The sequence below is a fragment of the Dendrobates tinctorius genome, unplaced genomic scaffold (genome assembly GCF_039654945.1).
Source record: "Dendrobates tinctorius isolate UK_male_01 unplaced genomic scaffold, ASM3965494v1 ptg000276l, whole genome shotgun sequence".
In the NCBI taxonomy this organism is placed as follows: Eukaryota; Metazoa; Chordata; class Amphibia; order Anura; family Dendrobatidae; genus Dendrobates; species Dendrobates tinctorius.
Window position 1 is genome coordinate 5,424,148 of NW_027361943.1, and position 27,115 is coordinate 5,451,262.

Genomic DNA, 27,115 nt, shown 5'->3' on the forward strand with positions numbered 1-27,115 from the left:
CACCGTCGGGTTCTGTCCCGTGCTGCGTGGGGGGCTCTGCCGTTCCATCAATGCCTGTGCGGTGGCTTGCTTCCTGGAAAATGGCCGCCGCGCAAGCGCAGATGGAGATCTCGCATTGAAATCTCAGGAGATGAGATTTCAGTGCTGAAATGGACCCAGTGCGGCGGCGGCAGCATCCGGAGGACCCAGCGCGGTGGCGGCAGCACCAGGTACAGAGTGGGCGACAGCACCCCGGGGACAGAGTGGGCGACAGCACCCCGGGGACAGACCGGTAAGCAATAAGACGCCTGGATTATAAGAAGCACCACCATTTTATTAAAAAAACATTTTTTCCTATTTTTCTCCTCAAAATTTGGGGTGCGTCTTATAAAGCGAAAAATACGGTATATTGTGGCAGCTATGGGACATACAACCGTTCTGGCAGAGATGCCAGACTGCTCTACCTCTTGGGAATTGTAGTATAGACATAGAGCGAGAGATCAGAATGTACACAATTACAGACCGCAAGAATGGCACTAGCGAGCTGAAGAGGAACTGAAAATAAGGAAGATATAATGTTACAGCAGAGTTTGTGAAGTGGGTGGTGGAGAGCGTTTGTATCCTAAATTAAGTTTTAGGCCACATGCACACGTTCAGTATTTGGGCAGTATTTTACCTCAGTATCTGTAAGCCAAAACCAGGAGTAGGCGATAAATATAGAAGTGGTGACGTGTTTCTATTATACTTCTCTGATTGTTCCTCTCCTGGTTTCGGCTTACACATACTAATTGACAATACTGACCAAATACTGAACGTGTGACTGTTTTAGGCTGTGTTCACATGTTGCCTTTTTTTTTTTCCGCGTTTTATTTCTGCAGGCAAAACCTGCTCTCTTGGCAGTAAAGAAGCAACTTAAAAAAAGCAGGTTTTGCTGCGTTTTTTTCTGTGTTTTTTTGGCTGTGTTTTTGTAGTCTCTTGTGCATGTTTAGTATATCCAAAAAATCTAGTAGCCAATTCCTTAGGTTTTTGCTCCAAGAACGCAGCAAAACCTAATATATGTGTTTTTTTAGGCCATGTGCACACGATGCAGATTTTACCACGCAGAAACACTGCATATCCGCATTGTGATGTACAGTAGCATGTTAATCAATAGAAAAAAAAACGCTGTGCAGACGCTGCAGATTTTTCTCCGCGGTTTTCCTGCGGTACAAAATCCGCAGCATGTCACTTCTTTTGTGCGGTTTTCCACCTGCTCCATTCTCCAAATCTGCAGGGGAAAACCGCACAAAAACCGCAAAAAAACAGGAAGAAATCCGCAGGAAAAATGCAGGTCATTTGACCTGCGGATTTCTTCAATTCTGTGAGGAAAAATCCGCAGGGCTAAAAAGTACGTCTGCACTTAGCCTAAATGTGTTTTTGAACTTACCCATTGCTTTGTGAAACAACGCTGCAAAAATGCTGAAAGTGACATGCTGCAGTTTTAGAGGTGTACACAGTACAAAGCAAAAAGATGTATTCCAAAGATTTATACTATGTATCCTTTAACCCAGTGGTTCCCAAACTCCAGTCCTCGCGGACCCCAACAGGTCATGTTTTCAGGATTTCCATAGTGTTACAAATATGAGAGAATTCCTGATGCCTTGATGATACTTCCATCACCTGTGAAATACTAAGGAAATCCTGAAAACATGACCTGTTGGGGTCCGCGAGGACTGGAGTTTGGGAACCACTGCTTTAACCCCTTTAATGACCAAGCCATTTTGTAGGTTAAAGACCAGGCCTTAATTTTAAAATCGGACCACTGTCACTTTATGTGCTTATAACTCTGGAATGCTTCCATGATCCTGCTGATTCTGAGAGTTTTTTCGTGACATATTGTACTTCATGTTAGCGGTAAAAGTTCTTCGAGATATGACTTGCGTTTATTTATGAAAACATGGAAATATGACGAAAATTTTGCAATTTTCAAACTTTTATTTTTTGTGCCCTTAAATTAGAGAGGTATGTCACAAAAAATACTTAATAAATAACATTTCCCACATGTTACACCAGGACACATTTTTGGAACTAAAATTTTTTTTTGTTAGGTAGTTAAGGGTTAAAAGTTGACCAGTGATTTCTCATGTTTCCAACAAAATTTACAAAACCATTTTTTTAGGGACCACCTCATATTTGAAGTCACTTTGAGGGGTCAATATGACAGAAAATACCCAAAAGTGACACCATTCTAAAAACTGCACCCCTCAAGGTGTTCAAAACCACATTCAAGAAGTTTATTAACTCTTTAGGTACTTCACAAGAATTGAAGCAATGTGGAAGGAAAAAATGAACATTTAACTTTTTTCCCCAAAAATTTTTCTTTGGACACAATTTTTTTTATTTTGTCAAGCGTTTCAGGAGAAAATGAACCACAATATTTGTTGTGCAATTTCTCCTGAGTACAACGATACCCCATCTGTGGAGGAAGATCAATCTTTAGGCGCACGGTAGTGCTCAGAAGGGAAGGAGCATCATTTGAGATTTTGAATGTCAAATTGGCTGGAATTGAGAGCGGAGGCCATGTCGCGTTTGGAGAGCCCCTGATGTACCTAAACAGTGGAAACCCCCCATAAGTGACCCCATTTTGGAAACTAGACCCCAAAGGAACCCTTATCTAAATGTGTGGTGAGAACTTTCAATCCCCAAGGGCTTCAAAGAAGTTTATAACTTAGAGCCATAAAATTAAAAAATCATATTTTTTTTCCAAAAAAATGACTTTTTCACCCCCAATTTTTATTTTCTTATTTTTCCAAGAGTTACAGGACCCCAAAAGTTATTGAGCAATTTGTCCTGAGTACGCTGATACCCCATATGTGGGGGTAAACCACTATTTGGGCGCATGGCAGAGCTTGGAAGGGAAGCAGCGCCATTTGACTTTTTGAGCTGGAATTGAGATCGGACGCCATGTCACGTTTGGAGAGCCCCTGATGTGCCTAAACAGTGGAAACCCCCCAAAAATGACCCCATTTTGGAAACTTGACCCCCCCAAGGAACTTATCTAGATGTGTGGTGAGACCTCTGAACCTTCAAGGGCTTCACAGAAGTTTATAACGTAGAGCCGTAAAATTAAAAAAACATATTTTTTTCCACAAAAATGATCTTTTCATCCCAAATTTTTATTTTCCCAAGGGTAAAAGGACCCCAAAAGTTGTTGTGCAATTTGTCCTGAGTACGCTGATACCCCATATGTGGGGTGGAACCACTGTTTGGGCGTATGGCAGAGCTCAAAAGGCAAGGAGCGCCGTTTTGGAATGCAGACTTTGATGGAATGGTCTGTGGGGGGGGGTCATGTTGTGTTTACAGAGCCCCTAATGTACCTAAACAGTTAAAACCCCTCACAAGTGACACCATTTTGGAAACTAGACCCCCCAAGGAGCTTATCTAGATGTGTGGTGAGCACTTTCAAAACCCTAAGTGCTTCACAGAAGTTTATAACGTAAAGCAGTGAAAATAAAAACATCATATTTTTTTTCCACAAAAATGATCTTTTTGCCCCCAAATTTTTTGTTTTCCCAAGGGTAACAGGAGAAATTAGACCCCCCAAAGTTGTGAAATTTGTCTTGAGTACGCTGATACCCCATATGTGGGGGTAAACCACTGTGATCGCCTTACTGCTATCCTTGGGAGGCAGAATGCACAAATCCACAAAGGGTGAAGAATTGGTTTTATTTTTTATGCCGTTCCTCGTGCGGTATTAGTGATTAGACGACTTTATTCTTCGGGTTGGTGCGATTACAGCGATACCAGATTTATATCCTTTTTTCATGTCACACACTAAAAGACGTTTTTTTTGGACAATTTTTTTGTAAGAAATTTTTGCATCGCTGTATTTTGAGAGCTATAATTTTTCCATATTTCGGCCAACAGAGTTATGTGAGGGCTTGTTTTTTGCGGGTCGAGCTGACGTTTTTATTGGTACCATTTTCAGGCACAGGACTTTTTTGATCGCTTTCTATTCCGAATTTCGTGGAGGCAGAATGAACAATAACTAGCAATTCAGGAATTGTTTTTTGTTTTTTTTCTTCTCCGTTCCGCGTGTGGTAAAATTAGTATGGCAGCTTTATTCTTCGGGTCACTACAATTTCAACGATACCTCAATTATATCTTTTTTTATGTTTTGGTTTTTTTTACACAAAAACACTTTTATTATTTTTGCATTACTTTATTCTGCGAGCTAGAACTTTTTCATTTTTCCGCTGATGGAGCTGTATGGCAGCTTGTTTTTTGCGGGACAAGATGATGCCATGTTTATTTATATCCGCCTTTTTGATCGCGTGTTATTGCACTTTTTCCAAGCGGTATGATGATACCGCTTGGAAAAAGTATAATTTGCTACTTTATTGTGTTTTATTTTTTACGGCGTTCACTGAAGGGGTTAACTAGGGTGACACTTTTATAGATGGGATTTTTACGGACGCAGCGATACAAAACGTGTATTTTTTTGTTTTATTTTTTTACATAAAAATCTGTATTTTTAGGGGAATTTTTAGGGAATTTTTTTATTTTTAATATTTTTTTACAAATTTAATTTTTTTTTTTTTTTTTTTAACCTTGCCCCTTTATGGGACTTTCACTTTCAGGTATAATACATTGCAATGCTCCTATGGAGAAAGCTGCTTACACCATGCTGTGAGCATGGTCTTAGCTTTCCATATCTGAATGACCTGGAGGTTGTCATGACAACCCTTGGGTCATCATGGCAGAGATCGGGCCCCACGATTACATCGCGGGGACGCCGATCTAAGACAGAGGGAGCCCCATACCATCTGCCTCCCCCCCGAACGCTGCGATCGCGCGCTTGTATTTTTCACTTTATGTCTGGGGCACTATTAGGGGTTGATAGTTGATTGTCTTGGTTTTGTTTCCAGTCCCTGTAAGCAGTTTGAAAAACTGGAAACGCTGGAATGATTTGTTCACAAACAGCCATCATTCTCATTGTGCTTTTTCACATGCCTTACATATTTTGTTGCGCTTCATGCTAATCATGAAATATGTATCTGTTTCATAGGATGATCCATTCAAGAACAAAGCTCTTCTGTTCAATAGCAGCCACAGTCAGGACATTTATTCTGATCCATTCCAAACTGAGGATCCCTTCACTTCTGACCCATTTAAAGGCGCTGACCCATTTAAGAGCAGTGAGTGCAGTTCGTCTTCTTAGGTTCTTTTCCTAGCAACACAAGGCGAATAGATTGTGGAAAGTGAAGGTACTGGTATCTTAAAATGTTTTTCAGATCCATTTGGTGATGATCCATTTAAAGAAAGCGACCCATTTCATGCTCCTCCTTCAGATGACCCTTTCCATAAGCCAAGTAAAGGTGACCCTTTTTCTACTGACCCCTTCACTAAGAATAATGTCCATTCGATGACACTGCCTTTAAAGGTGAGACATGGCAACCAGCTTAATGTATTTATTTTCTGCCTCTAAAGTAGTGAATATTACATGGAGATAATCCACTGAATGTCATATCCTAGTTCAGTTGTTCAAATTAGTGAATTCCCACATTCCATATTACCTCTTTAGTACCCGCCGATTTTCCTACAGCCGTAATTTTTTTGCTTTTTCCAGCCATATGAGGGCTTGTATTTTGTGCGATGAGTTGTACTTTTGAATGACACCATTCATTTTGTCATGTTATGTGTACAAGTGTCGAAATTGCAAAAAGTGCAGTTCCACAATAGTTTTTTTGTTTTTTTATATATCATGTTCAGTATATGGTAAAATTGACCTGGCATTATGATTTTTCAGGTCAAGTATGAGAACACAGATATCAAACATATAGTTTTTGTTTTATTTGTTTTTTTTTATTTAGGTGGTGAAAACAAAATCAGAAATTTTGTAAAAATAATTTTTTTTAATTTTTTTTATTTTTCGGGAACTACGGCTTAGCGTAAAGGCTTATTTTTTGCGTGCTGAGCTGCTGTATATCTTATACAATTTTGGGGTAGATATGATGTTTTGTTTGCCTCTTATTGCATTTTATTGCAATGTTACAGCAGCCAAAAAATGTAATTTTGGTGTTTTTTTTTAAATTTTTTTTCTTTCTCTCATTGTGCCATTTACCGATCTAATTACCGTATATATTCGTGTATAAGCTGATCCGTGTATAAGCCAAAACCCCCCCCCCCCCAATTTTGGCACAAAAAAATGGGAAAATTATTGACTCGCATATAAGCCTAGGGTGGAAAATGTAGCAGCTACTGGTAAATTTCAAAAATAAAAATTGATATCAATAAAAGTAAAATTAATTGAGACATCAGTAGGTTAAATGTTTTTTGAATATCCATATTGAATCAGGAGCCCCATATAATGCTCCATACAGTTCATGATGGGCCCCATAAGATGCTCCATACAAAATACACCCATATAATGCTGCACAAAGGTTAATAATGTCCCCATAAGATGCTCCATAGAATTATATGCTCCATAAAGGTTATGGCCCCATAAGATGTTCCATAGATTATTCCCCCATAAGATGCTCCATCGATTATGCCCCATAAAATGCTCCATAGATTTTGCCCCAATAAGATGCTCCATAGATTATGCCCTCATATGCTGCCCCATAGAATGTGCCCCCATATGCTATCCCATAGAATATGACCCATTTGCTGCTCCATAGACTATGCCCCCATATGCTGCCCCATAGAATATGCCCCCATATGCTGCTCCATAGAATATGCCCCCATATGCTGCCCCATAGAATATGCCCCCATATGCTGCTCCATAGAATATGCCCCCGTATGCTGCTCCATAGAATATACCCATATGCTGCTCCATAGAATATACCCCCATATGCTGCCCCATAGAATATGCCCCCATATGCTTCTCCATAGAATATGCCTCCATATGCTGCCCCCATAAGATACTCCATATATTATGCCCCCATATGCTGCTGCTGCAAAAAATAATGCCATACTCACCTCTCCTGCTCAGGACCCGACATCTGAGATATTCACCTTTCACCCAGTCCATCGCTGCTCACCGCTGTCTGCCACTTCGTCTGTCAGTGACGTTCAGGCAGCAGAGGGCGCAGCGCGCACTAACCATGTCACCGTGCTCTCTGCTGCCTAAACGTCAATGACACAGGACGCAGCAGAGAACAGTGAGCAGCGATGGACCGGGGGACAGGTGAATATCGCCCTACTTACCCCCTTCTGGTGTGGTCTCTGCAGCCCCGTTTCTCCACGGTCTCCCTTCCTGTCTTCAGCGGTCACATGGTACTGCTCATTAAACTCATGAATATGCGCATATTCATGAGTGTAATGAGCGGTATCACGTGACCGCTGAAGACAGGAAGGGAGACCGCGGAGATGCGGGGGGGCTGCAGAGACTGCGCTGGGGGGGGGGGGTAAGTATGATCTGTGACACCCCCGCTCCCCCTCCCCCGCCGACTCCCAGGTATATGACTCGTGTGTAAGCCGAGAGAGGGGGGGGCTGAAAATCTCGGCTTATGCACGACCATATACGGGAATTTATTTTGTATTTTTATAGATCGGACATTTCTGAACTCAGTAATAGCATATATGTTCATTTTTTTTTTTATTATTATATTATTATTTTATTTTAATGGGGTGATTGGGGTGGTTTGAACTTTTTGGGGTGTTTTTTCACTCCATATTTTTAAAAAGTTTATTTAAAAAAAAAAAAAAATTCCTCTTAGGAAACATCAAGAACGCTTTTGCTATACATATCCCGTTGTTCACAGGAATATCGTAATGACAATCACAGGGGTCATCAACAGACCCCCACATTAAAGGCAGGGACACTACCTTTAACGCACATGTAAGTCAAAGATAGTGAAGGGATGAAATGACAGGGAAATGCCCAATTAAATCTACTAAAATATGGTCTGCTTGGCTAAACACTTCAGTCCCCAGATCTTATTTTAAAGGTTTGAAGACACACTTTTCCAGGAGATTCCCTGCCTGGTGTTGCTTATGTATTATTAGACATGACTCTCCCGACACCAGTTTATCATTGCATATACTATATACACTGCTCAAAAAAAATGAAGGTAACACTAAAATATCACATCCTAGATATCGCTGAATAAAATATTCAATTTGCAAATTTTTTATTTATTACATTGTGGAATTCTTGAGAACAATAAAACATAGAAATGATCAATGTAAGTAAAAATTAATATCCCATGGAGGTCTGTATTTGGAATGATGCTCAAAATCAAAGTGGAAAATCAAATTACAGGCTGATTCAACTTCGATAAAAATACCTCTAACGAAACATGATGTCTCGGATGTTCTTGATTTGATTTAGATCTGGGGAACGTGCAGGCAAGTCCATATCATCAATGCCTTCATCATGCAGGAACTGCTGACACACTTCAGCTACTTGAGGCCTAGCATTATCATTCATCAGAAGAAACGCAGTGCACCTGCATATGGTCTCACAATAGGTCTGAGGATCTCATCTTGGTACCTAATGGCAAGCAGGGTACCTCTGGCTAGAGCATGGAGGGCTATGCGGCCCTCCGTAGAAATGCCTCCCTAAACCATTACTGATCCACTGCCAAACCGGTCATGGAGGATGTTGCAGGCAGCTCTCACGTCTGTCACTTGCTCAGTGTGAGCGTGTTCTCATTTGTGAAAAGCACAGGGTGCCAATGTCAAATCTGCCAATCTTGGTGTTCTCAGACAAATGCTGATCGCCTTGCACAGTGTTGGGCTGTAAGCTCAACACGTACTTGTGGACGTCTAGTCCTCATACCACCCTCATGAAATCTGTTTCTGACAGTTTGCGCAGACAGATGGATGTTAGTGGCCTGCTAGAGGTCATTTTGCAGGGCTCTGGCACTGCTCCTCCTGTTCCTTCTTGCAAAAAGGAGGAGGTAGCGCCGTAAGGGTCCTGATGCTGGGTTGCTGCCCTCCTACGGCTCTTTCCATGCCTCATTCTACTGCACTTCTGTGGGTGAGAGCAATGACAAAATCCAAAGTGACCAAAACAGCCAAAAAGGATGAGAACAGAGAAATTGGCTGTGGTCACCCTTGCAGAACTACTCCTTTATAGGGGTTGTCTTGCTAATTGCCTATCATTTCTACCTATTGTCTGCTCCATTTGCACAACAGTAGGAGAAACTGATTCACAATTGGTGTTGCTCCATAACTGGACAGGTTGATTTCTCTGAAGTGTGACTTACTTGGCGTTACATTGTGTTGTTTAAGTGTTCCCTTTATTTTTTTGAGCAGTGTATATTTTGGCCATTTTGTTGTTGGCCATTCATGGTGTGGAGAACGATGTGCCTGCACAATAGTTATTATATCTCCTAATCCTAGAATTATCATTATTGTGGTGCTTCGGTGAGTGGGATATTCATACAAGTGTACAAGCAAATTACACTGGCCATATATTAATTACCTCCTGCCACCAATACACCTTAAAAATGTAAACATGACTCTGCAGAATCTGTCGGTATGCTTCAACACAATTGGTCTTCCCCATGTACATCAACTCTTGGAGCAACCTAGCCAAATTGTGTGTGTATGGCCAGATATATTGTTTGTATTTTATATAATGTTGGTTTATCTTTCTCCTACAACAGTCCGATCCTTTTGAGAGCAGAGATCCTTTCTCCTCCTCAACGCTGCCCAAGAAAGAACCAGGTGAGCAGACTTTAACTCTCCTAACACGGCTAATTTCCTTTTTTGCTGTTTTTTTTTTTCTACCCGTCCTCCACACCATTTTCCTGCCAGCATGACCTTTCTACATTCTTTACTGTGGCACAACTCTGCAAGGTGACAGCTTTATGGATTGATGCTGTGCATTGATAGTATATTTTTTGCACATGATTGTTATTGCTAGCCAGTTGCCTATTTTTTGAGCTGGGTACATTCTTGTATTTCTATATAATATACTCTTGCAAGAAGAATCTTTTCTTTCTAATTACTTGGTCACCAGACCTTGCTATTTTTTGTCTCATATTTACATTATTTGCATTCTGCCCAACTATTATTTATCAGTATTCTTATTCAACTAAGTGCAGCCAAGAGGCTTATAATGGGCTTTCCTGCATTGTGCTTGAAGTGTATATCTACAGTGAGGAAAATAAGTTTTTCATACATTGCTTATTTTGCAAGTTTTCCCACCTACAAATAATGGAGACGTCTGTAATTTTTATAGTAGGTACACTTCAGCTGTGAGAGACAGAATCTTAAAAAAAAAATCCAGAAAATTCACATTTGAAGAGAAAAGAAAAAAAAAAACCCAGCGAGAAGGTAGCAGTCTAAAAGATAACCTTTAATCCATTAGGTTAAAACATGAATGGCACAGAATGGCCCGGGCATAGGAAAAAACACTTAAAAAACAGATGACACGTTTCGACTTAGCAGTCTTCATCAAGATCTTGGGATCTTGCTAAGTTGAAATGCGTCATCTGTTTTTGAAGTGTTTTTTCCTATGCCTGGCTATCCTGTGCCATTCATGCTTTAACCTAATGGATTAAAGGTTATCTTTTAGACTGCGACCTTCTCGCTGTTTTTTTTTTTTTTTTTTTTCAAATACGTTTGCTTTATGGAACCGTGCTGAGTGCCAGCTGTCTAATGAAGACTTCACAGAAGGGTGAGCTGACTACAATCTTGTAGAAAATTCACATTGTGTGATTTTTACATACCATATATACTTGTGTATAAGCCGAATTTTTCAGCACATTTTTTTTCCACCCCCCCCCCACCCCCCTTGGCTTATACACAAGTCATTGTCCAGAAAGCCAGCGGGAGAGGGGGAGCAGCGTCAGGAGCTGACAGCTGTGGCTAAAGCCTGTGACGCTGCTAAATAGCCCGCACAGTGACAGCTGCAGCCACCGGCTTCCAGAAGACATCATACTCTCCCCTCTCCGCGCTGTTGCTGCATCTCTGTTGGTCCCGGAGCTGGCAGCTCTTCTTGTACTGAGTGATCATGTGGCATCGCTCATTATGATAATGAATATGCACGCGTCTCCACCCCCTTAGGCATGGAGTGAATATTCATTACCTTAATGAGCGGTGCCACGTCTCATATTACAAGGAATAGCTGCTGGAAGCCGGCACCAGCGAGATGCATCCGAGGGCATGCTGAAGGAGGGTGAGTTGGATGTTTGTTTTTTTTGTAATAGCAAGCATGCATACCAGGATGGGACTGGGGGAGCCATGCATACAATGACAGGACCGGGGGAGCCATGCATACAACGACTGGACGAGGGAAACCCATGCATACAACGATGGGACGGGAGGAGCCACGCATAGCAGGACAGCTATGAGGGGAGTCACGCATAGCAGGATGGGGAAGCCACGCATACCAGGACAGCGACGGGGGGAGCCACGCATACCAGAACAGCGATTAGGGGAGCCACACATAGCAGGACAGCGTCGGGGGAAGCCACGCATACCAGGACAGCGATGAGGGAAGCCACGCATGGCAGGACAGTGATGGGGAAAGCCATGAATACCGGGACAGGGATGAGGGGGCAATTCATACCCAGCTTATACAACGAGTCAATAAGCTTACCCAGTTTTCTGTGGCATAATTAGGTGCCTCGGCTTATACGCGGGTCAGCTTATACTCAGGTCGGCTTATACTCGAGTATAGATGGTGGTTGATTTTCGTTTAATTGCATGAAATAAGTATTTGATGCAATAGAAAAACAGAACTTAATATTTGGTACAGAAACCTTTGTTTGCATTTACAGAGGTCAGACTTTTCCTGTAGTTCTTGGCCATATTTGCACACACTGCTGCAGGGATTTTGGCCCACTCCTCCATACAAATCTTCTCCAGATCTTTCAGGTTTCGAGGCTGTCGCTTGGCAGCATTGAGTTTCTGCTCCCTAAAGTTTTTCTACTGGGATCAGGTCTGGAGACTGGCTAGGCCATACCAGCACCTTGAAATGCGTCTTACGCAACCACTCATTTGCCCTATCTGTGTGTTTTGGGTCATTGTCATATGCTGGAAGACCCAGCCACGACCCATCTTCAGTGCCCTTACTGATTGAAGTAGTTTGTTGGCGAAAATATTTTCATACACGACCCCATCCATCCTCTGTTCAATACAATGCAGTCACCTGTCCCATTTGCTGGAAAGCACACCTGATGTATGATGTTTCCACCACCATACTTCATGGTTGTGACGGTGTTCTTGGGGTTGTCTCATTCTTCTTCTTCCTTCAAACCCGGCAAGTGGAGTTGATACCAAAAAGTATTGCGTCAAGGCTGTGCCCACTGGCTGGGGGGTATGTATATTATACATACCCTCCATTCCTTGGTCTGAAACCGGTGAATCCCCACAGTGCAGAGTGACTGCTGACTTACTGGTTTTGACTGGACAATCCCTAAAAAGAACCCTTTCCCAAAACCAGGCATGACCACTAGATAGGTGTCATTATTCCCTCACTAGTCCCACAACACCAACATAGTTCTGAATCTTCAGGAAACCATTTGTGCAAGGTGGAAAGAATTCGATACCATCTTGAAACTATTTTGTAGCATGTTTCTTGTGACTTGGTAGCAATTATGGATTTGTGGGACACATAAAAGCATTTATCCCACTTTACCCTGGTAAAAGAATGTTGGAGTTCATTCTCCCAAGCCTTGCAAAAAGGAGAGAGAAGTTCCAGGTCCATGTTTGTGTAGTTTCTAAACGTTTTAGATAGCAGGTGAAGGGCTTGAGGGGGTTGTTATACACATCTTTTCAAAAGAGGATAAAGAGCTACCATTTAATATGTTGGAGAGAGGTAGAAGTATACCTTCTGGCGCTACATGATGTAGTCAAGGAGGTTTTTTTGGAACTGCTTAGGAAGGAATGTGAGGAGGCACCAGATGAAAACCCTGAATTATTTATTATGGTTGCTAGTGGTCCCTGTGGATCATCCAAACCACTCTTTTCACTTGGTATATGTATGTTTTCAATGTTTGCCACATACTTGATGATATGGGGATATTAGGAGAGAGAGTGGACCAGGTCCTGGGCAAAGTGGTAAAGGATACTGAGCAAATATCTTTTGTAAGGCGAACCCAAAATTTTGAATTGGAGCAACGGACAATCATGGAGACTGACACCCTCTGCCTCTTTTGGACTGGACAATATGTTACCCCGAATCCATGTTCCTCCTGTCAATCAGACAAAGCATGCAAAGTTACATAGGATTTTTGAACGAGAAAGAGGAAGGTATATACACTGCTCAAAAAAATAAAGGGAACACTAAAATACCGCATCCTAGATATCACTGAATGAAATATTTCAGTTGCAAATCTTTATTCATTACATAGTGGAATGTGTTGAGAACAATAAAACATAAAAATAATCAGTCTAAATTATTATTATTATTATTATTATTTATTGTTATAGCGCCATTTATTCCATGGCGCTTTACATGTGAGGAGGGGTATACATAAAAACAAGTACAATAATCTTAAACAATACAAGTCGTAACTGGTACAGGAGGAGAGAGGACCCTGCCCGCGAGGGCTCACAATCTTCAAGGGATGGGTGATAATACAGTAGGCGAGGGTAGAGCTGGTCGTGCAGCGGTTTGGTCGATCGGTGGTTACTGCAGGTTATAGGCTTGTCGGAAGAGGTGGGTCTTCAGGCTCTTTTTGAAGGTTTCGATGGTAGGTGAGAGTCTGATATGTTGTGGTAGAGAGTTCCAGAGTAGGGGTGATGCGCGAGAGAAATCAAAATTAATATCCCATGGAGATCTGTATTTGGAATGATACTCAAAATCAAAGTGGAAAATCAAATTAAATGCCGATCCAACTTCAGTGGAATTGCCTCAAGACAAGGAAATTATGCTCAATAAGTGTGTATGACCTCCATGTGCCTGTATATGACCTCCCTACAATGCCTGGGCATGCTCCTGATGAGGCGGCGGATGTTCTCTTGAGGGGTCTCCTCTCAGACTTGGATTATAGCATCAGTCAACTCCTGGACAGTCTGTAGTGCAACGTGGCGTTGGTGGATGGAACAAGACATGATGTCCCAGATGTGCTCGATTGGATTCAGGCCAGTCCACGGCATCAATGTCTTCATCATAGATACAGGAGGAAAAACACAAGGTGTTTATAGTGCTTAGAATACAACAAACTTTATTAAAAATATGTATTAAAATATGAATAAACATTAAAAAAACATAGGCAAAGCAGGGCTGACATCCACCTAAAGTGCAAAATATGAGGTTACATGATTACATTAAGCCACAGTAACCAATAGAAGTGTGCTAAAAAACACATGTGCCCTATACAAATGGTAAAATACCAATTGTACTTATATATAATAAAAGAGGGGCAATATAAGCCCTGGTAGAGTACAAAATCTGATGAGAACATAAGTTGATTAATTTTATCAGATTTTTCAAAGATACATATTCCATTACACAACATATGGTAATTTTGCACAAAGTAGATGGAACATAGTAACACATACCAAGTAATAAATGCTGAAGTTGAGCAGCCCGGTAAGAAACCCCCTTGAGTCCACTATACATGTTTTGCTTTTTATAAATGATTTTACTTTCATTATGCAGGGACTGCTGCACACCTCAGACACATGAGGCCTAGCATGTCATACATCAGAAGGAACCCAGGGCCAAGTACACCTGAATATGGTCTCACAATGGGTCTCAGAATCTCATCTTGGTACCTAATGGTGGACAGGGTACCTCTGTCTAGCACATGGAGGACTATGCGGCCCCCCCCAAAGAAATGCCTCCCCCCACCATTACTGACCCACAGCCAAAGCGGAGGATGTTGCAGGCACAGAACATTCTCCACGGCGTCTCCAGAATCTGTCACGTCTGTCACGTGCTCAATGTGAACCTGCTCTCATCCACGAAGAGCACAGGGTGCAAATGTTGAATCTGCCAATCTTGGTGTTCTCTGGCAAATGCCTATCACCCAGCACAGTCTTGGGCTGTAAGCACAACACCCACTTGTGTAGGTTGTGGTCCCTCATACCACACTCATGGAATCTGTTTCTGACAGTTTAAGCAGACACATGGATGTTAGTGGCCTGTTGGAGGTAATTTTGCAGGGCTCTGGCACTGATCCTCCATGCACAAAGAAGGAGGTAGCGGTCCTGATGCTGGGTTGTTGTCCTCCTATGGCCTGTGTCCTGGTAACTGCTCCTTACTCTGGACACTGTGCTTTCCACAGCTCGCATTGATGTGCTATCCTGGATGAGCTGCACTGGCTGAGCAACTTCTGCATGTTATACTGTAGACACCGACTCCTGCTACTATACCTCTTGGGTTAAAGCAATGGCAAGATTCAAAAGTGACAAAAATAACAGTCAGAATGGATGAGAACAGAGAAATGGTTTGTGGTCACCCCCTGCAGACCCACTCCTTTTATAGGGGTTTTCTTGATAAATGCCTAGCATTTGTAATTGTCTGCTCCATTTGCACAACAGCAGGAGAAATTGATTACTAGCAGTGTTGCTTCATAACTGGACATGTTGACTTCACAGAAGTGTGATTCGCTTGGAGTTACATTGTGTTGTTTAAGAGTTCCCTTTATTTGTTTTGAGCAGTGTCTACACAGGAATAGTTTGCAGCAGATATAGCAGCCTGAGTAGAACTGTCATTTCAAGAATATTGACACTGCCGAACCAGGAGAATTCTCTACAATTACAAGTGCTTAGATCTTCCTCTAATCTGGATAAAAATGGCTGGAAGTTGAGTGGGAATAATTTGGAAAGGTCAGAGGGAATGCGAGTACCAAAGTAATTAATATATTTATTTGAGGGCTATTTTTAGGGTAAATTAGATTTTACGATATTCACAAATTGTTGTGTTTTGTGTGAGCGATATTTAGTGGTTCAGATTAGTCAATATTTATTTTAAAGTTAGACCATTTTTCAGATCTCGACAATTTAGAGATTAGGGAGGGGAGAGATATATGTGGATTTGTAATACAGATCAAGAGATCATCAGAAAATGCAAAACATTTGTATTCCTATCCTGCAATTTTGATTCCACACGTCAGAGTTGGTACGAATGGCTTCCATAAGATGTTCCATAATTAGTATAAATAACAAGGGGGATAAAGGACACCCTTTAAAAGTGCTGTTATTTATGGTAAAAGGGTTAGAAAACGTTACATTTATTTTTAATCTGGCTGAGGGGGATTGGTAGAGGGCAATTATCATAGATATAAATGTTGGCCCAAGCCAATATTGGTTAAGGTTTGGGAGAGTGAATGCTTTGAGATTCTTTCAACGACCTTTTTGGGCATTGAGTGACAGGATAATAAGGAGGAATTTTTTGTGTATGTGCGTAGTTAATAATGTCTAGTGTTTTAAGAGTGTTGTCACATGCTTCCATGCCTGGAACAAAGCCTACCTGGTTTCGATGGATTAGATGCGAGAGGTGGGGATTTAATTTATTTGCCAGTAATTTTGCATATATTTTCAGATCAACATTTAGGAGGGAGATAACTAGTACAGCAATGAGGATATTTTTCTGGTTTAGGAAGAACTATAACATTTGCGTGTAACTCTAATGCTGGCGCTTATGCATGGTTCCACTTCCCCCTCCATGCTGGGACGTCAACATACTCACCGCCCCGGCTGTGCAGCTTGGTCCCCGTCGTGGCTCCCTTCTTCCTGCCTCTATTTGTGCACTTCCTGACTGCACGCGCTGCCCTGTTTTTAAAGAAGCATCACAAACACCTGCTAAAATTCCCCCTTTCAATAGATGGGAGGCATCTTGTATAAAAGGTACCCTCTCCAATAGGGAGATACCTAAGTAACATTGATTCATTAGTTTGGAACTATTGAGTGCCCTGGTCCTTGTGTGGCCAGGTCCTCTATCCAAACTCCTGGTTCGTTTGTGGCCAATGCCCATACCCACTTCCCTGATCCATGTGTGGTCACACCCAATCCTGCTTCTCTGGTCTGTGTGTGGCTAGATCTGAGTTCTAAAACTGCATCCATTGGTATCCGAATTCGGAACCTGATTCTGCGACCCGTGTGTCTGAATGTGTATCTTTCCTAGTACTCAGAGTTGTCCGAACTGTTATACCAGTATCTGAATCCAACCCTGTCTGTTACTCCGTGCCAGAATCAGTCCAGGCCGAAGGGTAGTCTAAACGGAGCCTGAGTCCAGTCCGTGTCTGCGTACCTGACCCCTGGGGTCAGCAGCTGCAGTACTGGGGAGTGCCTAGGAGAGATACTTGGCGGCTATCTGCAGCTCAAGCCTGACTCCACCATCAGGAACTCTAGTGAACGTCAGGTAGTTGCTTAGCTATGCCCCTCCTTGGTAAGCCTGGCCACGTGGCACAGATAGGTAAATAAAGCCAAATCAGAGATTGAGTTAAAAGCTAGTAGCATAAATGGGGTCAACTGTTCGGAGAAGGATTTGTAAAATTTGGTTGTAAGGCCATCAGGACCCAAGCTTTTGTTTCCCGAAAGATCACCGATTATTTTTAAGAGTTTGTGAGGCGTGCATGGATCTATCAAGTCCCTTACTACTTCATCCTTTAATTTTTTGAAAGGGGAGGGTATGGTTGAGGGATCCTCTGTACCTAAGGTTGTCTAGGGGAGATTGTATAAATTTGAGTAATAGGACTAGAATACATCAACGATCTCCGGAGTTGCGTTAACCATAGTATCTTGTGAATTTTTAATGCAAGGGATATGGTGGATATGGTTTGGGATTATTTTAGCCCTCAGGGCATTTGCTAGCATCCTACCTTGCTTATTCCCATATTCATAGAATTTGCTTTGACCAATCTTTAGTAAACGTCTGTGTGAAAAACATCTAATAACGGTTTGGCTTCCAGTCTGACTTTAAGGAGATTCCCAAGGGTTGCAGTGGAAAGTGCTGGTTTATGAATCAGCTCTAGTTTAGTGACATTTTGGAGAGCTGTTTTTATAACTTGAGCTGTATCCCTCCCGTGTTCCATGTTTAATGAACATCCTCCTTAAATGGAACCTGTTAACATGATTGTGCAGTTATAGTGATTAAAATGATACCTGGGTTGATGAAATCTTATGTTTGCTGTTTAATCTTTATTTTCATTTTTCCGATATCTGCTACTGCGCAGGCGCTAGTGGCGCCATCTTGCTAGAGAGAAAAAAAAAATTCCTCCTCCTCTGAGAAATGCTACTGCGCATACACCGGAGGTGCCATCTTGAAGGAGGATTTTTTTTTTTCTCTAGCAAGATTGCGCCGCCTGCACCATTTTCCAACTTTTTTTTTTTAGGAATATCAGGGGAACAGCACAGATATTAATTATAAACACAGTACATATGCGATCAGGCAGCAGCGCAGGTGCCAGTGCTAGCGCTTGCCTGCAGAAGGGGATTCCCCCCCCCCAAGATATTTATTATATTCATTATGTAAACTAGTGGATAGGTCACTGAGTGATCAGTGACCTGTCAGAAGCCATTACACATGAATACCTAAGCCGAGCACCACATGAAGGCCCCCTATGCCCACTTGCCGCCCCGGAGCACAAGCATATCCTTAAAGGGAAGGTGCCGTGTTTTTTCATAATTTAATGTAAAAAAAGAAAATAGTATAAAGAGATATTGTCCCCTAAGCTTGACTCAGTGGTGTGTATGGTTTGCTTTTTTTTCTGTAGTAATGCAGCCACTGGGGGCTGCCATCTTACCTTTCTGGCTGCTGAACGACACTTTCCATGCTCATTTATGGCAGTCCCTGGGCAAAAGAGACAAGAGTCGGCTCCCAACCCTAGCTGTATCATTGCAGCAGCATCAGCTGTCAACTGGGCACGCCCCTGTGGACAGCTCAATTCACAGCTGTAGGTGTGGCCAGGCACCATTTTATTAGAGCCCAGTGCTTTCCTTTTAGCTCCATTTACACTCTATTGCAAGCCCTGTTATCACTGATGCTGTACTGTTCCAGCATAACAGGGCTTGGATGTTCACTCTGCACATACAACCTGCAGGAGAGGAACCAGGAGGAGCTCTTGGAGACCGAGCTGCTCTTTCCAAAACACCCGACCAGCTGCTGCCCCTGCTCTTGCAAAACATAGGAGGAGCTGCTCCCTGCTGTTTCAAAACACTTGGCAATCTTCTGGACATCTAATCCTCTCCTGTGTGATACTGTCTGCTGAGCGTGTATCTAATCCTCTCCTGTGTGATACTGACTGCTGAGCTGTGTATCTAATCCTATCCTGTGTGATACAGTCTGCTGATCCGTGTATCTAATCCTATCCTGTGTGATACAGTCTGCTGATCCGTGTATCTAATCCTATCCTGTGTGATACTGACTGCTGAGCCGTGTGTCTAATCCTCTCCTGTGTGATACTGACTGCTGAGCTGTGTATCTAATCCTCTCCTGTGTGATACTGTGTTCTGAGCCGTGTATCTAATCCTATCCTGTGTGATACTGTCTGCTGATCCGTGTATCTAATCCTATCCTGTGTGATACTGTCTGCTGAGCCGTGTATCTAATCCTATTCTGTGTGATACTGTCTGCTGAGCCATGTATCTAATCCTCTCCTGTGTGATACTGACTGCTGAGCCGTGTATCTAATCCTATCCTGTGTGATACAGTCTGCTGGTCCGTGTATCTAATCCTATCCTGTGTGATACAGTCTGCTGAGCCTTGTATCTAATCCTATCCTATGTGATACAGTCTGCTGAGTAGTGTATCTAATCCTATCCTGTGTGATACTGACTGCTGAGCAGTGTATCTAATCCTATTCTGTTTGATACTGTCTGCTGATCCTTGTATCTAATCCTATCCTGTGTGATACTGTCTGCTGATCCGTGTATCTAATCCTATCCTCTGTGATAGTCTGCTCATCCGTGTATCTAATCCTATCCTGTGTGATACTGACAGCTGAGCCGTGTATCTAATCCTCTCCTGTGTGATACTGACTGCTGAGCCTTGTACCTAATCCTATCCTGTGTGATTCTGACTGCTGAGCTGTGTATCTAATCCTCTCTTGTGTGATACTGTCTGCTGAGCTGTGTATCTAATCCTATCCTGTGTGATACTGACTGCTGAGCCGTGTATCTAATCCTATCCTGTGTGATACTGACTGCTGAGCCGTGTATCTAATCCTATCCCGTGTGATACTGTCTACTGAGCCGTGTATCTAATCCTCTCCTGTGTGATACTGACTGCTGAGCTGTGTATCTAATCCTCTCCTGTGTGATACTGTGTTCTGAGCCGTGTATCTAATCCTATCCTGTGTGATACTGTCTGCTGAGCCGTGTATCTAATCCTATCCTGTGTGATACTGTCTGCTGAGCCGTGTATCTAATCCTATTCTGTGTGATACTGTCTGCTGAGCCGTGTATCTAATCCTCTCCTGTGTGATACTGACTGCTGAGCTGTGTATCTAATCCTATCCTGTGTGATACAGTCTGCTGATCCGTGTATCTAATCCTATCCTGTGTGATACAGTCTGCTGATCCGTGTATCTAATCCTATCCTGTGTGATACTGTCTGCTGAGCCTTGTATCTAATCCTATCCTGTGTGATACTGTCTGCTGAGCCGTGTATCTAATCCTATCCTCTGTGATAGTCTGCTCATCCATGTATCTAATCCTATCCTGTGTGATACTGACAGCTGAGCCGTGTATCTAATCTTCTCCTGTGTGATTCTGACTGCTGAGCTGTGTATCTAATCCTCTCTTGTGAGATACTGTCTGCTGAGCTGTGTATCTAATCCTATCCTGTGTGATACAGTCTGCTGAGCCGTGTATCTAATCCTATCCCGTGTGATACTGTCTGCTGAGCTGTGTATCTAATCCTATCCTGTGTGATACTGACAGCTGAGCCGTGTATCTAATCTTCTCCTGTGTGATTCTGACTGCTGAGCCATGAATCTAATCCTATCTCGTGTGATACTGTCTGCTGAGCTGTGTATCTAATCCTATCTTGTGTGATACTGACTGATGAGCTGTGTATCTAATCCTATCCCGTGTGATACTGTGCTGAGCCGTGTATCTAATCTTATCCCATGTGATACTGTCTGCAGAGCTGTGTATCTAATCCTCTCTTGTGTGATAGTCTGCTGAGCCGTGTATCTAATCCTATCCCGTGTGATACTGTCTACTGAGCCGTGTATATAATCCTATTCCGTGTGATACTGTCTGCTGAGCTGTGTATCTAATCCTCTCTTGTGTGATACTGTCTGCTGAGCCGTGTATCTAATCCTCTCTTGTGTGATACTGTCTGCTGAGCTGTGTATCTAATCCTATCCCATGTGATACTGTCTGCTGAGCCATGTATCTAATCCTATCCCGTGTGATACTGTCTGCTGAGCTGTGTATCTAATGCTCTCTTGTGTGATACTGACTGAAGAGCTGTGTATCTAATCCTATCCCGTGTGATACTGTCTGCAGAGCTGTGTATCTAATCCTCTCTTGTGTGATAGTCTGCTGAGCCGTGTATCTAATCCTATCCCGTGTGATACTGTCTACTGAGCCGTGTATATAATCCTATTCCGTGTGATACTGTCTGCTGAGCTGTGTATCTAATCCTCTCTTGTGTGATACTGTCTGCTGAGCCGTGTCTCTAATCCTCTCGTGTTATACTGTCTGCTGAGCTGTGTATCTAATCCTATCCCATGTGATACTGTCTGCTGAGCCATGTATCTAATCCTATCCCGTGTGATACTGTCTGCTGAGCTGTGTATCTAATGCTCTCTTGTGTGATACTGACTGAAGAGCTGTGTATCTAATCCTATCCCGTGTGATACTGTCTGCAGAGCTGTGTATCTAATCCTCTCTTGTGTGATACAGTCTGCTGAGCCGTGTATCTAATCCTATCCCGTGAGATACTGCTCTCCTGAAATACTCTGCTGCTGTCACCCTGCTGGTTTTATATGTGTGATCTACATGGTGGTATTGTGTATGATCTATATGCCGGTATTATGTGTGAAGTATATGGCGGTATTATGTGAGAACACTATGGCAGTATTATCTGCTAAAAGGGGACCCATTCTAGGGTGGTTCTGGCTGAGCACCTGCACACGGGTCAGGGGTAATAGTTAGGTGCAGTCAGGGGAGGGCTGGTGAGGCAGCTGAAGAGAGGGGTCTCATTTTTATCGTTACTGTATGGCTACATTTCCCCCAGCCTGCTTCCCAGCGTCACCCCGAACTGTGCCTGTCGCCTCGCTTTCACACATCGCCAGGACAGGATCTGAGGAGGGGAATGGGGTCTTTGCATGCAAACTCTGGATCAGAACAGGCCATCAATCAGCAGAAATTTTCCTGGATTTCTGTGCTGCTGTCACCCTGCTCCTCCCCCATATATCTCCCTCTGTGCCCCCCATAGACCAGCACACTGCTCTCCTGAAATACTCTGTGGTGCTGTCACCCTGCTCCTCCCCCATATATCTCCCTCTGTGCCCCCCATAGACCAGCACACTGCTCTCCTGAAATACTCTATGCTGCTGTCACCCTCCCCCCCCATATATCTGCCTCTGTGCCCACCATAGACCAGCACACTTCTCTCCTGAAATACTCTGTGCTGCTGTCACCCTGCTCCCAGAATCCTTCCTGGCTGCCGTCCTCAGTGACCGAAGACCCCATTCCTCTCCTCAGATCCTGTCCTGGCGATGTGTAAAAGCGAGGTGACAGGGGCCTGATATATGGTGGAAGGAGCAGGGTGACAGCAGCACAGAGTATTTCAGGAGAGCAGTGTGCTGGTCTATGGGGTTCACCCTGTTCGGTGCCAGGGATTGTACATAGAGCGCTGTGTTTTATACACATGGATGGACCGTCTGCTTGTCTGCTCCACAGAAATCCAGGAAACATTTCTTCTGGTTGATGGCCTGTTCTGACCCAGACTTTACATGCAAAGACAGTCCGTAACTTTGCAGGCCCCATCAAAATGGCTGCTCACTGTGTTCCTAGATGTCATCCTCTCTTTTCCCTTAGCAAACACCCAGAAGGGGAGGAGAGGAGTGACATCACACCCATGTCAGCAGATTCCGCCCATAATTACTGCAGGACAGGAATGTGAGCTAGCTGTACACTAGGTTTTTGTGCCAAATTTCAGTAGCTGCTAACCCTAGTGTTAACAAGTGGAAATGCCAAAATTTTTTAAATTATTTTTCATATTTTGCAAAATTAAAAACAAATGATAATATTTTTTAAAAAAATGTAAACATTAATTCTTTACATTTTTTCAATTGCTGAAAAATTTTTTTTTCGATGGCACCTTCCCTTTAACCCCTTCACCCCCAAGGGTGGTTTGCACGTTCATGACCGGGCCAATTTTTACAATTCTGACCACTGTACCTTTATGAGGTCATAACTCTGGAACGCTTCCATGGATCCCGGTGATTCTGACATTGTTTTCTCGTGAAATATTGTACTTCATGTTAGTGGTAAAATTTCATTCAAATAACTTGCGTTTATTTGTGAGAAAAACGGAAATTTGGCGAAAATTTTGAAAATTTTGCAATTTTCCAACTTTGAATTTTTTTGCCCTTAAATCACAGAGATACGGCACACAAAAAACTTGATAACTAACATTTCCCACATGTTTACTTTACATCAGCACAATTTTGGAACCAAAATTTTTTTTTGTTAGGAAGTTATAAGGGTTAAAAGTTGACCAGCGATTTCTCATTTTTACAACACCATTTTATTTTTAGGACCACATCACATTTGAAGCCACTTTGAGGGGTCTATATGATAGAAAATACCCAAAAATGACACCATTCTAAAAACTGCACCCCTTAAGGTGCTCAAAACCACATTCAAGAAGTTTATTAACCCTTTAGGTGCGTCACAGGAATTTTTTTGAATATTTAAAAAAAAATGAACATCTAACTTTTTTTCATAAAAAAAATACTTCAGGTTCAATTTTTTTTATTTTACCAAGGGTAACAGGAGAAATTGAACTGCAAAAGTTATTGTGCAATTTGTCCTGAGTACGCAGATACCTGATATGTGGGGGGGAACGACTGTTTCGGCGCATGGCAGAGCTCAGAATGGAAGGAGCGCCGTTTGACTTTTTCAATGCAAAATTGGCTGGAATTCAGATTGGACGCCATGTCACGTTTGGAGAGTCCCTGATGTACCTAAACAGTGGAAACCCCCTACAAGTGACCCCATTTTGGAAACTAGACCCCCCAAGGAACTTATCTAGATATGTGGTGAGAACTTTGAACCCACAAGGGCTTTACAGAAGTTTATAACGTACAGCGGTACAATTAAAAAATCATATTTTTTCCACAAAAATGATCTTTTCACCCCAATTTTTATTTTCCCAAGGGTAACAGGACCCTAAAAGTTATTGTGCAATTTGTCCTGAGTACGCTGATACCCCACATGTGGGGGTAAACCACTATTTGGGCGCATGGCAGAGCTCGGAAGGGAAGCAGCGCCATTTGACGTTTTTGGCTGGAATTGAGATCGGACATCATGTCGCGTTTGGAAAACCCCTGATGTACCAAAACAGTGGAAACCCCCCACAAATGACACCATTTTGGAAACTAGACCCCCTAAGGAACTTATCTAGATGTGTGGTGAGCACTTTGACCCCCCCAGTGCTTCACAGAAGTTTACAACCCCCGGGCGTGAAAATAAAAAATTTGTATTTTTTCCACAAACATGATCTTTTAGTCACCATTTTTTTATTTTCCCAAGGGTACCAGGAGAAATTGGACCCCAAAAGTTGTTGTCCAATTTGTCCTGAGTATGCTGATACCCCATACGTGGGAGAAAACTACTGTATGGGCACACGTCGGGGCTCGGAAGGGAAGTAGTGACGTTTTGGAATGCAGACTTTGATGGAATGGTCTGCGGGTGTCATGTTGCCTTTGGAGAGCCCCTAATGTACCTAAACAGTGGAAACCCCCCACAAATGACACCATTTTGTAAACTAGACCCCCCAAGGAACTTATCTAGATGTGTGGTGAGCACTTTGAACCCCCAAGGGCTTCACAGAAGTTTATAATGCCAGGGCATGAAAATAAAAAAATCGTATTTTTTCCACAAACATGATCAATTAGTCCCCAATTTTTTTATTTTCCCAAGGGTAACAGGAGAAATTGAACCCCAAAAGTTGTTGTCCAATTTGTCCTGAGTACGCTGACACCCCATATGTGGGATAAAACTACTGTATGGACACACGTCAGGGCTCGGAAGGGAAGTAGTGACGTTTTGGAATGCAGACTTTGATGGAATGGTCTGCGGGTGTCATGTTGTCTTTGGAGAGCCCCTAATGTACCTAAACAGTGGAAACCCCCACAAGTGACCCCATTTTGGAAACTAGACCCCCTAAGGAACTTATCTAGATGTGTGGTGAGCGCTTTGAACCCCCAAGGGCTTCACAGAAGTTTATAATGCCCGGGCATGAAAATAAAAAAATCGTATTTTTTTCCACAAACATGATCAATTAGTCCCCAATTTTTTAATTTTCCCAAGGGTAACAGGAGAAACTGGACCCCCAAAAGTTGTTGTCCAATTTGTCCTGAGTACGCTGACACCCCATATGTGGGAGAAAACTACTGTATGGACACACGTCGGGGATCGGATGGGAAGCAGTGACGTTTTGGAATGCAGACTTTGATGGAATGGTCTGCGGGTGTCATGTGCGTTTGGAGAGCCCCTGATGTACCTAAACTATTGAAACTCCCCACAAGTGACCCCATTTTGGACACTAGACCCCCCACGGAACTTATCTAGATGTGTGGTGAGCACTTTGAACCCCCAAGTGCTTCACAGAAGTTTATAACACTCGGACGTGAAAATAAAAAAATCATTTTTTTCCACAAAAATGATATTTTTGCCCCCAATTTTTTATTTTCCTAAGGGTAACAGGAGAAATTGGACCCCAAAAATTGTTTTGCAATTTGTCCTGAGTAGGCTGATACCCTACATGTGGGGGTAAAACACTGTTTGGGCGCATAGCAGAGCTTGGAAGGGAAGGAACACCATTTGACTTTTCAACTCAGAATTGGCTGGAATGTGCCCAAACAGTGGAAACCCCCAATTCTAACTCCAACCCGAACCCCAACACGCCCCTAACCCTAGCCCTAGCCCTAACCCTAACCCTAACCCTAGCCCTAACCCTACCCCAACACACCCCTAGCCCTAACCCTAACGGAAAAATGGAAATAAATACATTTTTTTTATTTTATTATTTTTCCCTAACTAAGGGGGTGATAACGGGGGGTTTGATTTACTATTTATGGCGGTTTTTATGTTTGGCAGCTGTCGCACGCTAAAAGACGCTTTTTATTGTAAAAATAGTTTTTGCATCACCACATATTGAGAGCTATAATTTTTCCATATTTTGACCCACCGAGTCATGTGAGGTCTTATTTTTTGCGGGACGAGTTGACGTTTTTATTGGTACCATTTTCGGGCACGTGGAATTTTTTGATCGCTTTTTATTCCGATTTTTGGGACGCAGAATGAACAAAAACCAGCGTTTCATGAATTTCTTTTGGGGGGGTGCGTTTACACCGTTTCGCGTGCGGTAAAATTGATAAAGAGGTTTTATTCTTCACATCAGTACGGTTACAGCGATACCTCATTTAGGTTGTTTTTTTATGTTTTTGTCGGTTTTATGCAATGAAAACTATTTTATATGAAAAATAATTATTTTTGCATCGCTTTATTCAGCGAGCTATAACTTTTTTATTTTTTCGCTGATGATGCTGTTTGGCGGCTCTTTTTTTGCGGGACAAGATGACGTTTTCAGCGGTACCATGGATATTTATATGCGTCTTTTTGATCGCGCGTTATTACACTTTTTGTTTGGCGGTATGATAATAAATCATTATTTTTTGCTTCGTTTTTTATTTTTATTTTTTAAGGGGTTCGCTAAAGGGGTTAACTAATGGGACAGTTTTATAGGGCGGGTCGTTACGGACGCGGCGATACCTAATATGTGTACTGTTATTGTTTTTTTTTTTATTATTTCCAAAAAATGGATTTATTGGGGGAATATTTTTTTTTTTTTCTAATATATTTGGCGATTTTTTTTAAAATTATTTTTACACTTTTTTTTTTTTTGTTTTTACTTTATTAAATAGTCCCAGGTGGGACATCACTGTCCTGTGACAGATCGCTGATCTGTCACATCACAGATCACTGTGACAGATCAGCGATCTGACACAGGCACTGCAGAAGGCTTCCTCATGCCTGCGCTTTGCAGGCACTGAGGAAGCCA

At 42.5% G+C, this 27,115-nt stretch overlaps 1 protein-coding gene across 4 annotated transcripts in view; it reads left to right on the forward strand.

Annotated features, from left to right (window-relative positions):
* The window catches only part of EPS15L1 (epidermal growth factor receptor pathway substrate 15 like 1), a 428,822-nt gene that overhangs the window by 205,493 nt on the left and 196,214 nt on the right, over window positions 1-27,115 (forward strand). For all 4 annotated transcript variants that reach the window (XM_073559865.1, XM_073559866.1, XM_073559867.1 and 1 more), the window contains 3 exons: window positions 5,027-5,156; window positions 5,253-5,401; window positions 9,576-9,636. In XM_073559865.1, coding sequence (XP_073415966.1) covers window positions 5,027-5,156; window positions 5,253-5,401; window positions 9,576-9,636 — 340 coding nt within the window. The remainder of the gene's footprint in view (window positions 1-5,026; window positions 5,157-5,252; window positions 5,402-9,575; window positions 9,637-27,115) is intronic.